At 38.4% G+C, this 17,989-nt stretch overlaps 1 protein-coding gene across 1 annotated transcript in view; it reads left to right on the top strand.

The window, feature by feature from the left end:
• Window positions 1–16,808, top strand: part of HSDL2 (hydroxysteroid dehydrogenase like 2) — a 68,489-nt gene extending 51,681 nt beyond the window's left edge. Inside the window, exons 9-11 of the mRNA XM_087419290.1 lie at window positions 1,368–1,517; window positions 5,319–5,447; window positions 16,510–16,808. Of these exons, the coding sequence (XP_087275416.1) occupies window positions 1,368–1,517; window positions 5,319–5,447; window positions 16,510–16,622 (392 nt within the window). The 3' untranslated portion in view covers window positions 16,623–16,808. The remainder of the gene's footprint in view (window positions 1–1,367; window positions 1,518–5,318; window positions 5,448–16,509) is intronic.
• Window positions 16,809–17,989: the final 1,181 nt, after the last annotated feature.

Here is a 17,989-nt window from a genome sequence, read left to right as displayed (position 1 = left end):
TCTTCATCCAGTGTGGGAGACCAATCTGATTGAGAGTGGGAGAAGAAATGACTTTGTGTGGTTTAGACCCCTGTGAGCGTTCTTTCTTTCTGAGCAGGCTGTCTTCAGTTTGCACTGATCTTTACTTGCAGAGGCATTTCTAATCCCTGATGGGGAGGAGGCCAGTTCAATCCAGGGATGAAGGGACTAGGTGAATAAATTTAATTTAAAGGTAAAGTTATTGGGAGGTTCACTTGGCTGTTGATTCTTTTTTTTTTTTTTTAAAGATTTTTTTATTTATTCATTTTTCCCCCCAAAGCCCCAGCAGACAGCTGTATGTCATAGGTTCACACCCTTCCAATTGCTGTACGTGGGACTCGGCCTCGCGCTGGACGGAGAAGTGGTGCCTTGGGGCATGCCCGGGATCCGAACCCGGGCCGCCAGCATCAGAGCGCGCGCACTTAACCGCTAAGCCACGGAGCCGGCCCTTGGCTGTTGATTCAAGCTACAGTCTCCAATTCAGCTCCCCTAATTCGTTGTAGTTAGTGCTGTGGAGTCGATTCCGACTCCTAGCGACCCTGTGTACAGCACAGTGGAACCCTGCCTGGTCTTTTTGCGCCAACCTCTCACCTTCCAGCACTGTATGAGACAATGCTCTGCTGCTCTTCACAGGATTTTCATGGCCAGTTTTTTCGGAAGTAGGTAGCCAAGTCCTTCTTCCTATCTGTCTGTCTTAGTCTGGAAGCTTTGCTGAAACCTGTCTACTATGGGTGACCCTGCTCGTATTTGAAATACTGGTGGCATAGATTTCAGTATCACAGCAACAGGCAGCCGTCACAGAGTGACAACCGACAGGTGGGTTGTGTAGTTCCTTGACCGGAAATGCTGGAAACAAACCCAGGCCACAGCAGTGGGAGCGCTGAATCGTAACTACTAGACCACCAGGGCTGGCCTTCACTAATTTGCACAGTTGATATTCTGATCTCCATCTTTCTGACTCTAGTGTCTTCTTTTTTCATTTGGTTTTTGAACTCAGAAGGGATGATAAAGAAGTGCATTTACCTCTAAAACTCCAATAGTTTGTTTAGGTCCGTTTATATAATGAACACTGTATAGTTTCATAGTGGTTTCTTTTTTTTTTTTTAACCTAATCTGAGAGTCAGCCTTTTACTTGGAGAGTATAAACCATTTACAATCGCAACTGATGTGTTTGGCTGTTATTCCTTCAGTTTGATTTATGCTTGAGGATGCCACTGAATGTATTTAAGCCCTCATTTTGGTCAAACAGGTCTAACTGGTAGCAAGTCTGTTCTGCTAATTAATTAATTCTGTGTGTGGTCTTACACTGCCTAGGCTTTAAAGCCATTGACATCAATAATATTTTACAGATGCTGTTCCAGAATTGAGAGAAGAGAAGTCACAGCCACCACCAAAACCACGTTCTGGAGCTGTGGAAGAAACTTTTAGAATTGTTAAGGACTCTCTCAGTGATGACGTTGTCAAAGCCACTCAAGCAATCTATCAGTTTGAACTCTCGGGTAAGGATTATGTCTAGTAATCTGGGCCTTTTTTGAAACAAAGTAGGATATTTCCCTTGGAGAAAAATCAGCCTCCAGTAGTAATCACCTTGATAGTTGGCTGTTTCCAGAATCCTTACCCTAGAATGTAGACATTCAAGAATAGCAAATAACTACTGATTTTTATTTTATTTTTTTTGCTGAGGAAGATTCGCCCTGAGCTAACATCTGTGCCAGTCTTCCTCTATTTGGTATGTGGGTTGCCCAGCATGCCCGCCACTGAGTAGTGTAGGTCCGCACCTGAGAACCGAACCTGGGCCGCCAAAGTGGAGTGTACCAAACTTAACCACTAGGCCATGGGGCCGGCCCCTGATTTGTATTTTTAATTTAAGATCAGTGCAAGTGGGCATTTGTAAAATAAAATTTCATTACAGATATTTCCAGTGTTAACTCCTTGGCATATGTAATTGAGAGAAAATCCTATTTAGAAGGGCATATGGTTCTTGACAGGTAGTATAATATAGTAATTTATCATCAACCATGGGCACCTTGTCATTTTTATCTTTGAGATTATTCGTCAGTCTGAATGTGTTCAGCTTTTTAAAACCTTTCAATATTTTTCTTCTCAATATAGTATTAACACATGTTAATGATAGTTTTTAAAACTAGCTACCTCAGTCCCATTGTATGTAAACTTTGACATTATCAGTTCTTTTATCCTTTGTCTCCTCTGTTTTATCTTAATCCATCTGCACCTTCCTGTTCTTATTTCATTTTCTATCCTTAGAACCCATGGTCCATTGCTTCAGTCACTCTCTTGCCTGTATCCTAAACTTCCTGGACCTTTTGTGCTTATGTCACCACCTGTCAAAACCCTAGTCCCGGATGAATCAAACTATCTGGCTGTCCCACGGTCGCATCCAGGCTGCTAAGTCCTGCTGGACAAATGAAAAAAAAACCACACCACCCGATGAATCTGTGCCAGTGGAAATCCATTATTGTCCTTCTTCAACTGGGTTGTGAGCAGCACCTCAGAATCCTGTATTTCTGTGGTCAGCTTACTGCCTCATTTCCTACAGTGACTATTTTAAACCTTTGCAGTGTTCCTCAAGTCTCCCACCTCTCCCTTCACCACTTGCCTGCCAGTTTCAGCAGATTATCCTGCCTCCTCTTTCACAGAGATAATAGAAGCCTACAGACAAATTGTTTCAGCTTCCTGCCATCTGATATCAAATCAACCATTATAAGCATCATCCTCTCCTCCCAGTTGAGTGGAGCTAACTGTAGATCTGTGCATCTCAATTCTTTAATGTCCATACTGACCACCTGGGATCATGCTAAAATGCGGACTCTGATTTAGCAGGTCTGAGGTGGGTTCTGAAATCTGCATTTCTGACAGGTGGTGACAGTACTGCAGTCCATGGATTGCATTTTGAGTAGCAGAGTTCTAGATCCCATTTCCTCTGGCCCCCTCAGGGACTTTGTACTATTAATTATGCCCTTTCTTCCACCTGTTCGTTCTGCAGCGTCCTTCCCAACGGTTTTTTAACCTTCTCAAAGTCTATTCTATCTTTAAAACAAAACACAACAACAACCCCCTACCCGCACCTCCATCTTTCTTCTCCCTGTTAGAGTCAAACTTATTTTCTTTTTTTTTTTTTTTTTTTTTAAGATTTTATTTATTCAGTTTTTTCCCCCCAAAGCCCCAGTAGATAGTTGTATGTCATAGGTTCACATCCTTCTAGTTGCTGTACGTGGGACTCGGCCTCGCGTTGGACGGAGAAGTGGTGCCTCGGGGCGCTCCCGGGATCCGAACCCGGGCCGCCAGCATCAGAGCGCGCGCACCCAACCGCCAAGCCACGGAGTTGGCCCAAGTCAAACTTATTTTCATCTACAGTTCTCACAGTCCTCAGTGACTTCTATATCACCAGTGGGCGTTTGTCATTCTTATCTTGTCACCACTGTACAGCATTTGATGCTGTTGACCACTCTTTCCTTCTGGAAATGCTCCCTTTCCTTGGCTTCCTTGACAGTGGCTCTCCTTGCTTCCTTCTCTGTCAGTGATCATGCCTTGTCAGTCTCCTGTGCTGGGTGCTTCTCCTCTGTCCTTCCCTAAACATTGATGTCTTCAGGTCACTGTTTTAGCACTCTTTACATTCTACAGACTTCTCTAGGAAACCCCAACCACTCACATGGCTTCAATGACTATACGAACTGGTTACTAATGTATCTATATTTCTAGCCTAGACAGACTTCATTTGACATTTTCTCTTGGCTGTCGCAAAGATGCCTCAATCTGAAAATGTCCCAAACAACTCACTATTCCCAATACCTGCCTTTGACACTACCTATTAAATCTTTAGTAGTCCTCTCTCAGTAAAAAACACACCGGTATTTACCCAGTTTCCCAAGCCAGAAACTAGCAAATCTTGCTTATGCACCTTCTCTACCTTTTCTTCATCATATTCAATCGGTTATCTCATTTTGTGGTTCTGCTTTGAAATTCTCTCTCAAATATGCGTACTTTTCTCCATTCTCATTGCTACAATCCTGATCCAGGCACACATCCTCAAGCTCTTGAACTACCCCAACACCATCCTAACTAGTCTTCTGCATCTTTTTTATCCCTCTCCAGTATATTCTCTACACTGCTGTTGGGGTGATCTATTTAAAATACAAACCTTATGTCATTCTCCTTCACAGCACATTCCTTAGGATGAGGTCAGTGAATCCTTTATGTGGCTCTCTATGCTCTGCATCTGGACTGCTTCACGAGCTCATCTGATGCCGCTATCCACTCTCTTTCTACCTTCCAGTCCTACTGTACTCTTTTTAGTTTCTCATCTAGCTAATTCTTACTTAACTTTTTTTTTAATAATTTTATTTATTTATTTTTTTCCCCCAACGCCCCAGTAGATAGTTGTATGTCATAGCTGTACATCCTTCTAGTTGCTGTGTGTGGGACACGGCCTCAGCATGGCCGGAGAAGCGGTGCGTTGGTGCACGCCCAGGATCCGAACCCGGGCCGCCAGCAGCGGAGTGCATGTGCTTAACCGCTAAGCCACAGGGCTGGCCCTCTTACTTAACTTTTAAATTTCAGCTTCAGCTGGGCTTGCCTGACTCCACATTACCTTCCACTTCCTCTTTTGTAAGAACCATGTTGTTGCAGAGTCTTCAGAGCCTAGCTTAGTGCCTGGTACATAATACACTTCTTCCTTGACTTATGATGAGGTTACGTCCTGGTAACTCATTATAAGTTGAAAATAACATAAGTTGAAAATGCATTTAATACACTTAACCTGAACCAAACATCATAGCTTAGCCTAGCCTACGTTAAACATGTTCAGAACACATATGTTAGCCTAGAGTTGGGCAGAATCATCTAACACAAAGCCTATTTTATAATGAAGTGTTGAATAGCTCATGTAATTTATTGACTACTGTACTGAAAGTGAAAAACAGAATGGTTGTATGGGTACAGAATGGTTGTAAGTGTATCGATTGTTTACCTTCATGATCACGTGGCTGACTGGGAGCTGCGGCTCACTGCCGCTGCCCAGCATCACGGGAGAGTATTGTACCGTATATCGTTAGCCCCAGAAAGGATCAAAATTCAAAGTACAGTTTCTATTGAATGCGTATCACTTTTTCCATAGTAAAGTTGAAAAATCGTAAGCTGAACCATCGTAAGTTGGGGACCGTCTATAAGTGCTGAATTTGATATAGGCCTGAGGATTTTAAGATTATTCTAATTACAGCAGTTATTAAGTTTAAGAACAAGGCTTCTTTGGCATTTATTTCTATGTCTTATCTTTTGTGTAGGTGAAGATGGTGGGACGTGGTTTCTTGATCTTAAAAGCAAGGGTGGGAATGTTGGATATGGAGAGCCCTCTGATCAGGCAGACGTGGTGATGAGTATGTCTACTGATGATTTTGTAAAAATGTTTTCAGGTGAGTTTTCAATTTTATTAATTTACTGATTGTTTAAGGAAAATTTAGTTCTAACATTTATTCCTTTCCAAATAATCAAGACTCCAAAGTGTTTGTAGCAGTAGAATCTTAGCGCTATTGATATGAAGAGCAGGGCCGGCCTGTGGCATAGCTGTTAAGTGCACACGCTCTGCTGATATTGAAAAGCGCATAGTCTTGGGGAGGCGATTCTTATTATTACCTCTACTGCCCCTTCTACTTCAACCAACAAATGAGGAGTAGATTTCAGAATTTCCTTTTTGCATGACTGAGAAACTAATAAGATCATTTTGGGAACAGAGAGATAATTCAGGAGGACTCCTAGGTGGGCTTCGTTTCTACTAGTTGGACTAAGATATCATTTCCAATAACACCTGGGTCACTGGAGGTGCTGAACTCAGCCACAGGTCATTAATTGAGAATAAGGTCATGCTTCAGTTTTGCCACTACTGTAATAGGAAATAGATCTCCCATGGCCCAGTGACCTTGTTTTCTGTGGAATCTCTAACCAAGAGAACGTTTTGCATAATTTTCTATTCTGCCCATGTACCTCTAACTATGCCAGAAAAATTTTAAGGGTAATTTTTTAATTTTCTATTCTTAAAACACTACTGCAAATGGTAAGTTAATTAACACATATGTTTATTAGAAGCAGCACTTTATTTTTATTTTTATTTTTTTATTTTTTATTTTTATTTTTTTAAAGATTTTATTTATTTATTTTTCCCCCAAAGCCCCAGTAGATAGTTGTATGTCGTAGTTGCACATCCTTCTAGTTGCTGTATGTGGGACGCGGCCTCAGCATGGCCGGAGAAGCGGTGTGTCGGTGCTCGCCCGGGATCCGAACCTGGGCCGCCAACAGCGGAGCACGCGCACTTAACCGCTAAGCCACGGGGCCGGCCCCAGAAGCAGCACTTTAAACTAAAGCATTATAACATTCTAAAGATTCTTTCATTTAATGAGTTATCAATGTTATTCATTCTTTGTTCTGTTTTAATCTTCATAAATTGAAGGTCACAGTGTATTCTGTGCCCTGTAGGTCTTGCTTTCCAATACTAATCCAGGATGTTAATGGCCTATATACTATCTGAGCCAATCTATGTATGATGTTACTAATGATCAAAGTCTCTTCAACTTTTCCTTTTTTTAAAATTTTTTTTTATTTGTTTATTTATTTTTCCCCCAAAGCCCCAGTAGATAGTTGTAGGTCATAGCTGCACATCCTTCTAGTTGCTGTATGTGGGACGTGGTCTCAGCATGGCCGGAGTGTGTCGGTGCGCACCCGGGATCCGAACCAGGGCCGCCAGTAGCAGAGCACGTGCACTTAACTGCTAAGCCACAGGGCCGGCCCAACTTTTCCTTTTTTTAATAGTCATGCTAACTATTCATGGTACAAAAATTAGAAAATACACTGAATAAAAAATAAAATTATTCTTTATTGCACTACTGAGAGATGGCCATCAGTTGATTTTGGTTCAGAGTCATATATATATATTTCTATGAATATATGTAAATATACACGTGTACTTATAAAAACGGGATTATAGCATTACTACTGTTTGGTAAGTTTGAATCTTATAAATATGTAATATTTTGCACTTAAAGATCATTTACAATAAAAATGTATTGTCAATTGCTAGATTGAAATTACAATAATTATAGCTAATATGTATTGTATGATTAGAATGAGTTAAGCAATACTCCCAACAATGCTTTGAGATAAAATATTTTCTCCATTTTATAAAAATGGAGACTGAGGCGTTGATGAAATAAACCCAAGGTCACATAGTGAGTTTGGGATTTGAATCTAACTCCCAAGCTCATGCTCTTTTTTTTTTTTGTGAGGAAGATCGGCCCTGAACTAACATCTGCCAATCGTCCTCTTTTTGCTGAGGGAGACTGGCCCTGGGCTAACATCCGTGCCCATCTTCCTCCACTTTATATGGGACGCTGCCACAGCATGGCCTGACAGTGCGTCAGTGCGCGCCTGGGATCAGAACCGGCGAACCCCGGGCCGCTGCAGCGGAGCATGCGCACTTAACGGCTTGGGCCACCAGGCTGGCCCCCTGCTCTTTTAATCATTATGCTATTCTGCCCTCCAAAGGTGAAAGAATCAGGTGACTTCTTTAATTTACATTTTATTTATGTAGCATAAACCTGTAATAATGGGCTGTCAGTTTAAATCTGCGAATGTGCTCCTGGATTGACTAGAGAAGGTCAGTCTGCTAAATGAGTAATTTCTTTTGAAAGTATTCTTATGAGGTTCATATTATAGCAACAGTTTAGATTGGGAGCAAGTGAGTTTGCTTCGGCTTCTTATGTCCTTTCGTTATTCTTTATCCCATCTGCCTTCCTTTGAGTGAGCACAATTTAGACCTTATATCCTAAGCATTCTCTTTTAAGAAACCATAGGCATTTCTATGACCTAATTTATGTAATGGATACGTTACAAATACAAAAACTTAAAGCAACTAGTGATCAACTAATTAAAAATCTCTCCTTTCCGCCAGCAGAGGCCACTGTATGGTAAAGCATGATGGTAGAAGGAAAGTAAATTGTACAAGATTACCTGATTAATATATTGGGAGGAGGGATTATAATATAGGATATTGTGCTTACTAGTTGTTTTTAAAAAGTTATTTTTTAAAACAGTATTATTGAGGTATAATTTACATACCATAAAATCCACCCATTATAAGTGTACATGATTTTTAGTAAATTTATAGTTGTACAACCATCACTTACAATCCAGTTTGAGAACATTTGCATCACCCTAAAAAATTCTCTCATGTTTCTTTGCAGTGGGTCCCCATTCTTACTCCCCAGCCAGCCCAACACTAATTTACTTTCTATTTCTATAGAATTATGGTTTCTGGACATTTCATATAAATGAAATCAAATGGTATATAGTCTTTTGTATCTGGCTTCTTTCACTTAGCATAAGGCTTTTGAGATTCATCCATCCATGTTGTAGCATGTATCAGTAATTCCGTTCCTTTTTATTGCTGAATAGTATTCCATTGTTATGGATATACCACATATTTATCCACTCACCTGCTGGTGGACATTTGGATTGTTTCAAGTTTTTGCCTATTGTGAATAATGCTGCTGAGAATATTCTCATACATATATTATGTGGATGTATATTTTCATTTCTCTCGGGTAGATTCCTAAGAGGGAATTGCTGGGTCATTTGGTAAGTTGATATATAACTTTTTAAGAAACTACCCAACTGTTTGCTGAAGTGGCTGCACCAATTTTATATTCTCATCAGCAATGTGTGAAGGTTCCCAGTTTCTCCAAATCCTCACCAACATTTATTAGTGTCTTTTTTTTTTATAGCTTTATTGAGGTACAGTTGACAAATAAAAACTGTATATATTTAAGGTAAACAACATGATGATTGATAGATGTATACATTGTGAAATCACTACAATCAAGCTAATTAACACATCCATCACCTCATATAGTTACCTTTTGTGTGTGTGTGGTGAGAACACTTAAGATCTACTCTCAGCAAATTTCAAATATACAGTATAGTATTATTAACTATATTTACCATGCTGTACATTAGGTCCTCAGAACTGATTCATCTTATAACTGAAAGTTTGTATCTTTTGACCAACATCTCCTTATTTCTCCCACCGGCTGGCAACCACCATTCTACTCTTTGCTTCTGTGAATTAGACTTTTTTAGATTCCACATATAAGTGTAATCATACAGTATTTGTCTTTCTGTGTCTGGCTTATTTCAAGTAGCATAATGTCCTCCAGATTCATCCATGTTGTCACAGATGGCAGTGTCTTTGTTATTACAGCCATTCTAGTGGGTGTGTGGTGGTATCTCATTGTGGTTTTAATTTGCATTTCCTTAATGATTAATGATGTTGAGCATGTTGAGCATCTTTCTATGTGCTTAATAGCTATTTATATTTGATGAACTGTCTATTCAAATCTTTTGCTCATCTTTAAATTGACTTTTTATTATTTTTTTATTAAATAATAAAAAAATTTTATTTTTAAGTTGTCTTTTTATTATTAAGTTGTAAGAATTCTTTATAAATTCTAGATGCACGTGATTTGCAAATGTTTTCTCTGTCTGTGGCTTATATTTTCATTTTCTTAATGGTATCCTTTGAATTATAAAAGTTTTTAGTTTTGATAAAGTCTAATCTATAGTTTCTTTCTTTTATGGTTCATGCTATATTCTCTAAGTATTTCTTTCTTCTTTATGCTATTGTGAATGGAATTATTGTCTTAATTTTATTTGAATTGTTTGTTGCTAGTATACATAAATACAATTAATTTTTGTGTATCGATTTTATATCCTGTGAATTAACCAGTGGAGCCATTTGGGCCTGAGATTTTTTGTGGGAAAATTTTTAATTGCTAATTCAATTTATTGTTATATGACAGTAGCTTTTATTTTTTAACAGCTTTATTGAGATATAATTCACATACCATACAATTCACCCATTTAAAGTGTACAATTCAATAGTTTTTAGCATATTCACAGATATTTGCAACCATCACCACGGTTGCCTTTAGAACTTTTCCGTCACCTCAAAAAGAAACCCCATACCCATTAGCTATTAACCCCATTTCCCCCATCTACCTGCCTCCAGCCCTAAGCAACCGCTAATCTACTTTCTGTCTCTATAGATTTCCCTGTTCTGGACTTTCATATGAATAGAATCATAAAATATGTGATTTTTTTGTGACTGGTTTCTTTCGGCATGTTTCTTATTTTAGTGTGTTTTCAAGTTTCATTCTTGATGTAGCATGTATCAGTACATGCTGTCAGTACTTCATTCTCTTTTTTTAAAAAGTGGAGATGAAATGCACATAACATACAATTAACCATTTTAAAGATTTTATTTATTTATTTATTTATTTTCCCCCCAAAGCCCCAGTAGATAGTTGTATGTCATAGTTGCACATCCTTCTAGTTGCTGTATGTGGGACGCGGCCTCAGCATGGCCCGAGAAGCGGTGCGTCGGTGCGCACCCAGGATCCGAACCCGGGCCGCCAGCATTGGAGCGCACGCACTTAACCGCTAAGCCACTGGGCCGGCCCAACCATTTTAAAGTATACAATTCAGTGGCATTTAATTTAGTGCATTCACAAGGCTATGCACCACCACTTCGCTTTAGTTTCAAAACTTTTTCATCACCCCAAAAGAATGCCTCACATCATTTAAATAACACTCCGCATTCCAGCCTCCCCCATCCCCTGGCAACTGATAATATGCTTTCTCTCTATATATATAGATTTGCCTTTTCTGGATAGTTCATATAAATGGAATCATACAATATCTGACCTTTTGTGTGTGATTCTTTTCACATTCTTTAGCATGTTTTCAAGGTTCATCCAATTTGTAGCATGGATCAATACTTCGTTTCTTTTTATGACTGAATAATAGTCCATCATATGGATATACCATAATTAGTTTGTTTACCTGTTGACAGACATTTGGGTTGTTCTACTGTTTGGCTGTTATGAATAATGCTGCTCTAAACATTCGTGTCTAAGTTTCTAATGTAGATATACGTTTTCATTTCTCTTGTATGGCTAGGTCATATGGTAATCTATGTTTAACTCTTTAAAGAGCTGCCAAACTGTTTTCCACAGCAGCTGCACCATTTACATTCCTACTAGCAATATATGAGGGTTTCTATTTCTCTGTATCCTTGCCCTCACCCATACTTTTTTTTTATGGCAATCGTAGTGGGTGTGAAGTGATATCTTATTGTGGTTTTGACATGCATTCCCCTAATAACTAATGGTGTTGAGCATTTTTTCATGTGCTTATTGGTCGTATGTGTATCTTCCTTGAAGAAATGTCTATTCAGGTCCTTTGCCCATTTTAATTGGGTTGTTTGTCTTTTTTTAAATTGAATTTTAGGAATTCTTGATATATTCTAGATATAAAGAAGATATCCCTTATCAAGTATATTGTTTGAAATTATGTTCTCCCATTTTTTGTGGGTTGTCTTTTCATGATGATATATTTTGAAACACAAAAGTTTTTAATTTTGATGAAGTCCAATTTATCTGTTTTTTCTTTTGTTGCTTGTGCTTTTGGTGTCATATCTAAGAATTCTTTGCCAAACCCAAGTTTTGAAGATTTACTCTTGTGTTTTCTTCTAAGAGTTTTTAGTTTAAGCTCTTACATTTAGGCCTCCAACCCATTTTGAGTTAATAGTTGTATATAGTGTGAGGTAAGGGTCCACCTTCATTTGTTTGCATGTGGATATCCAGTTGTCCTAGCATCATTTGTTGAATAGACTATTCTTTCCCCATTGAATGGTCTTGGCAACCTTGTTTAAGATCAGTTGACCACAGATGTCTGGGTTTAGTTAAACCCATGGATATATGGGTAAAGTTAAACATAGAATTACCATATGACCCAGCATTTACACTCCTAGACAAATACTCAAAAGAATTGAAAACAGATACTCAAACAAATACACGTATGTGCATGTTCATGGCAGCACTATTCACAATAGCCAAAAAGTGGAAACAACCCAGATGTCCATCAACAGATGAATGGGTAAACAAATTATGGTGTGTGTCTATATATATATAATGAAATATTATTCAGTTATAAAAAGAAATGAAGTACTGATTCATAGTACAACATAGATGAACCTTAAAAACATGCTAAGTTAAAGAAGCCAGACACAAAAGATCACATATTGTATGAATCTATTTATAGGAAAAAATAGAATAGGTGAATCCATAGAGACAGAAAGCTGATTGGTGGTTGCTAGGGCCTAGAGGGAGGGGGAACTGCTAATGCATAATGGATACAGAGTTTCCTTTTGGGGTGATGGAGGTGGTGGTTACGCAACATCGCGACCGTACTTAAATGCTACTGAATTGTTCATTTTAAAATGGTTAATTTTTGTCATGTGACTTTCACCTATGTGTTCTTTGGCCTTGCCTCCTCCTGCTCCCCCAGAGGTAATCTCCTTCAAGTCTTTTTGGTATTTCTTTCAATATTTAACTCATTTTTCATTGTTATCACATTTCTCAATGTTATATTTATACTTATACTATTTTCTTTAGATTCACTAATCTAAAGACTGATAGGTGAGATATAAGTTCTCTTATAGCACCTTTCCCATCCTCCCAATATACTTATTTCACCATTTTTGCTTAAATTAATACTCTATGTTTAAATAATTATGATTCTGGTGTAGTTCGCTGCTGAGTCAAATAGTATACTATTAGTATGTTTCCTCTCAGAGAGAACCTTTATTTTTCCTGGACCTGAATAATTGCCCTGTTTTCTCCTCCATTAGAATAGGTATAAAGAAACTAAACAAATTCTTTCTGTACTTTTCTCACAGCCTCTTGATACAATTCTATACTCGGCCAAATGTGTCAGATTTCCCGTCAGTCTTCTGTTTTTCCTGGAGCCCTTTGTCTTCTTGTTACAATCTAAACAGGTAGCTCATTAAGCCTGCTTCACAGCTGTGATCCTAGAAATTTCTTTAACTCTTTCCTGCATTGAATCTCCTATTTCCTTTAGCCCATGTCTTCTTTCTTGGTTTACATCCTCATTTTGGTGGCACGTGTTCTCTAGTAGCATCATGAGAAAGGATACATAAGAGGTAACTTTTGTGAGTATCTAAAACTACTTCTATTCTATTCTAAAACTTCTGATTATTTGGCTGGGTAGAGATTTCTGGGTTGAAATTCATTTTCTCTCAGAATTTTGAAGGCATTGCTCCATCTTCTAAGATTACCATTGAGAATTTGATACTATTCTTATTCTTAATCTTTTGTATCCACCCCTCCCCTTTCTGAAAGCTTTGGAATCAAAATGATCTCTTTCTCTGTAGTGTTCTGAAATTTCACAGTGAGACAAGGTGCTGTGGTCTTTTTTTCTTTCATTTTCCTAGATACTTGATGAACCCCTTGGGAATATATCTTACATTATTTCTTTGATAGCTCTCTCAGTTCTCACTTTCTGGAGAAAACATTAGATCTCTGATTTAATCATCTTACTTTTTTTTTTTTTAATTTATTTAATGTGCGTGTGAGGAATATCAGCCCTGAGTTAACATCCATGCCAATCCTCCTCTTTTTGCTGAGGAAGACTGGTCCTGGGCTAACATCCGTGCCCATCTTCCTCCACATTACATGGGACGCTGCCACAGCATGGCCTGACAAGGCGGTGTGTCGGTGCGCGCCCAGGATCCAAACCGGGGCTGCCAGCAGCAGAGTGCACGCACTTAACCACTATGCCACAGAGCCAGCCCCTAATCATCTTACTTTTTAGGAGATTGATTCACCTTCTTATTCTTTCCTTTCTATTACTTTTCTTTTTTTATAGTAAGGAGAGACTTTATTTAAAAAGATTATTCTGTGTGTGGGCAGGGGGGAGGTGTGGCTGGAAAGAGGCTTTTGCAACAGTGGGAGGGAGACTGTTGCAATAGACAAGACTGCTATGACCAGATCTGCAAGTGTCTCCTTTCTGTTGTATTTTATATTTTAATATTATCTATCAAATTGTTAATTTCCAAGAGCTCACTCTTGTTTTCTCATTGTTTCTTTCTTCTTCTCTTACTTTGCCTTCTTCCTTCTCACTCTACCCTATTCCATTCCTTCTACTGCTTTTCCGCCTTCCTCTCAGTCCTTTCCCCCCCCACCCCTGTTCATCCCCCTCCTCTTTCCTGGGCTTATCCTCTTCCTGCTTTTTCCTCTAGCATCCTGATCTTTTTTTAATTAGTAGTAGTAGTAATTACTTTATTATTATTATTATTTAATTATTTTATTGAGGTCATAGTGGTTTATAACATTGTGAAATTTCACGTGTACATTATTATTTATCAGTATTCTGTATAGACTGCATCATGCTCACCACCGATAACCTAACTTTTATGCATCACCATATATATGTGCCCTTTTACCCCTTTCGCCCACTCTCCCATCCCCTTCTCTTCTGGTAACCACTAATCTGTTCTCTCTCTCCATGCGTTTGTTTATCTTCCACATATGAGTGAAAGCATGCAGTGTTTGTCTTTCTCTGTCTGGCTTATTTTGCTTAACATAATACCCCAAGGTCCATCCATGTTGTTGTAAATGGGACGATTTTGTCTTTTTTTATGGCTGAGTCACATTCCATCGTATATATATACCTCATCTTCTTTATCCATTCATCAGTTGATGGGCACTTGGATTGCTTCCACATCTTGGCTATAGTGAATAATGCTGCAATGAACATAGGGGTGCATAAGTCTCTCTGAATTGTTGATTTCAAGTTTTTTGGATAAATACCCAGTAGTGGGATAGCTGGATCGTATGGTATTTCTATTTTTAATTTTTTGAGAAATTTCCGTACTGTTTTCCATAGTGGCCCAGCATCCTGTTCTTGATACCTTATTGTTAGAGCTTCTCTTATCAATGAGGACATGAATTATGGAATTTCTTATGTGTTCTTCATTTACTTTGTTTCTGTTTTCTTCTGTGCCTGCATTCTCTGTTTCTTCCAAATTGCCTTTATCTGTTTTTGTGTTTTGTGTTTGTTGTCTCCGTTTGATATATCTTTAGAGGCAAGGCTCTTATAAAGCTGATTGGAAGCTGTGTATGCATGAGTGGGGCTTGTGGACTAGTGGGTTTCACTGTAGAGTGACAGAGCAGGGAGCCAGTTTTTTGGCTGAAGGGCACCCAAATATCAGTTTCTAAGTTTTTGGAGGGGCTGTTCTGTTCCTCTAAAGAATAAAGATCTTCCACGTAAGTCAAAATTATCACTTAATCTATTATTTGTAAATTTAGGTATTTTAACATCACTTTTCCTTGGAATAGTGCACAGCTCAGTTTATTCATTAAAATAAAAGAATTGGACTTGATCCTTTCTATCCGTAACCAGTCTATAATGCTTTGCTACAACTCCCATATAGAATTTAAAGGTGTTTAGTATCTCAATATATATACATTAACTCACACATTTTTTTTCTACAGAGAGCCCGGCGAAGGTTTACTAATGCACCAGACACATATAGTGCCTTCTGGAGATAAGACTTATATATAAATTGGCATAATACAGCTCAGAAAACTATAAATGAGAACCAAACACATCTGGCTTTGAATTGTAGCACTGTCATATACAAGCTGTGTGACCTTGGGAAAGTCAAAATCCACTCTGAGCCTGTTTCCTCATTAATTCCACTGTCTGCCAGACCCTGTACTAGCATTGGAATGAGAGTAGCAAATAAAAAGTTTCCTCCCTTGGAGCCTCTATTTATTATATGTCATTATTAGCTACAATTCTGTTTTTTTTTTTTTTTTTTTTTTTAAAGGTTTTATTTATTTATTTTTCCCCCAAAGCCCCAGTACATAGTTGTCTGTCATAGCTGCACATCCTTCTAGTTGCTGTATGTGGGACGCGGCCTCAGCATGGCTGGAGGAGTGGTGCCTCAGTGCGCACCCGGGATCCGAAGCCGGGCCGCCGGCAGCGGAGCACACGCACTTAACCGCTAAGCCACGGGGCCGGCCCGCTACAATTCTGTTTTAATGCTCACATTTTATATCCTGGCATTTCTGTGGTTAAAATAATGGTAACACATACTTTTGTGTCCATACACTATACTTTTAAGGATCATTTCTTAAGAATATGATATGCATTTACGCCATTTGATTTTTTGAGTCTGAACTTGAAATGTTAAAAGTTTAATGAACTATAATAGGTTGGAAAATTAACTAAAATAGATAGTTTGTTTACCACAATTGATGTGAGGGTCATGTATCCTTCAGTGTACTGTAACTAGTATATAAATGTTGCATCTTCAGCTTTTTGCTATAATATTTTGCTGATTGTTGTTTTTACATTCTCTCTCATGTTATAAAATATTGTTAACATCTAAGTCTAGGAATTGAGATTCCCAAGATACTGATAAAAAAATGCTGTCATATAAATTTCTGTGCTTCACAGGTTTTGGAACTCAAGGAGATTCTTTTTATAATGGATGTTCTTGAAGCGGTATATCCCTAAGGGCACTAATGGATGCTTTTCCCTCTCGTTTTCTCAATTTAGGGAAACTAAAACCAACAATGGCATTCATGTCAGGAAAATTGAAGATTAAAGGAAACATGGCCCTTGCAATCAAATTGGAGAAGCTAATGAATCAGATGAATGCCAAGCTGTGAAGGAAAAGAGAAAAAAAAAATGTCGACCTCTAAGCTCAAAAAAAGTAAAAGGGCTCAACAGTTAAAATCTAATGTTTGTTTTCTTCCCTATTGTATTATAAGGATATGCATGTTTGTTCTGGAAAAAATAGAATTTATGTATCTATAAGACTTGAAATTGTAATTAAAACAGCTAGTTATAAGGTTCATTAAGTGGAATTCTAAGACATTCTGTTTTTAGTATTTTGTAAGTTTTGCCCTCTCAGCCCTATAAATCATTCACCATCTTCTTCTAGGACAAGTATTTTGAGCAATCGATCAGAGTCAAGCAGTAAACTTAGCTCTTTTCAAAGCTTCTTGGGGCTGGCCCCATGGCCTAGTGGTTGGGTTTGGCGTGCTCTGCTTAGGCGGCCCAGGTTCACAGGTTCAGATCCCGGGCACAGACCTACACCACTCGTTAGCCATGCTGTGGTGGCGACCCACATAAAAAATAGAGGAAGACTGGCACAGATGTTAGCTCAGGGCTAATATTCCTCAGCAAAAGAAAAAAAAAAGAAGAAGAAGAAGGAAAGGCTTCTTTCCATGTAAAATGAGGCTAGTTGGTTTTAAAAGTTTTAGTTTTGGATTGTATACTAATGAAAATCTTAATGATATTTTAAATTTTTATATACTTATTTTAAAGAAGATCTTCTACAATGCATTTTCACAGGAATCACATAATAAACTACTTAATAAATACTATTTATAAAGACTAATGAAACAAAAAATGTTTTTCATTTTGTTAACTATCTTTCCAGGTGCAAGTTATCTATAGGAAAATATTAATGTAATTCAACTAATTGCAGTATGTATCCTATTTTAAAGTATGTTAAAATGTCCTAAAATAAAATTATAACCAGGGGCCCTCCAGGACCAGTTCAATTGACCCCATCTCTTATCAACAGAGTGACTAAGAATTGCCTTTCAGAAAATCTGCAAAGTTACTAGCCAGGGCATGTGCAAAAGAAGAAATCGTGACCTGAAACAACCTCAGAACCAAAGATCCTCCTTCCCACGGAATCCAAGGACGGGGACATGACCGGAACTTGAAAGTCAGACTCTTATCAGAAGCAAGGGGTCCCTCACTGAGGAAGATCCGGTGTTAAAATTCCTTGCCCACTTCATCAAGAATGTTTAGAACCCCATCATAAATGTTTAGAACCTCATCATAAATGTTTAGAACCCTGTCATAAATGTTTAAAACTTTACCATAAATATTTGAAGCCCACCAATCAAAACCTGTCCCACCAGTGTTTCTGCATGCCAGCTTGTTCTCCCTGACCTCTTAAATTTTGCCCCAAATCTTGAATTGGAGAGATAGATCTGATGGCACATGCCCCCTGTCTCCC

The sequence above is a fragment of the Ceratotherium simum genome, chromosome 29 (assembly GCF_057802395.1).
Source record: "Ceratotherium simum simum isolate JZ-2026a chromosome 29, ASM5780239v1, whole genome shotgun sequence".
In the NCBI taxonomy this organism is placed as follows: domain Eukaryota; kingdom Metazoa; phylum Chordata; class Mammalia; order Perissodactyla; family Rhinocerotidae; genus Ceratotherium; species Ceratotherium simum.
Note: the sequence above shows the minus strand (reverse complement) of the source record. Positions and strands in the feature narration are given on the sequence as shown.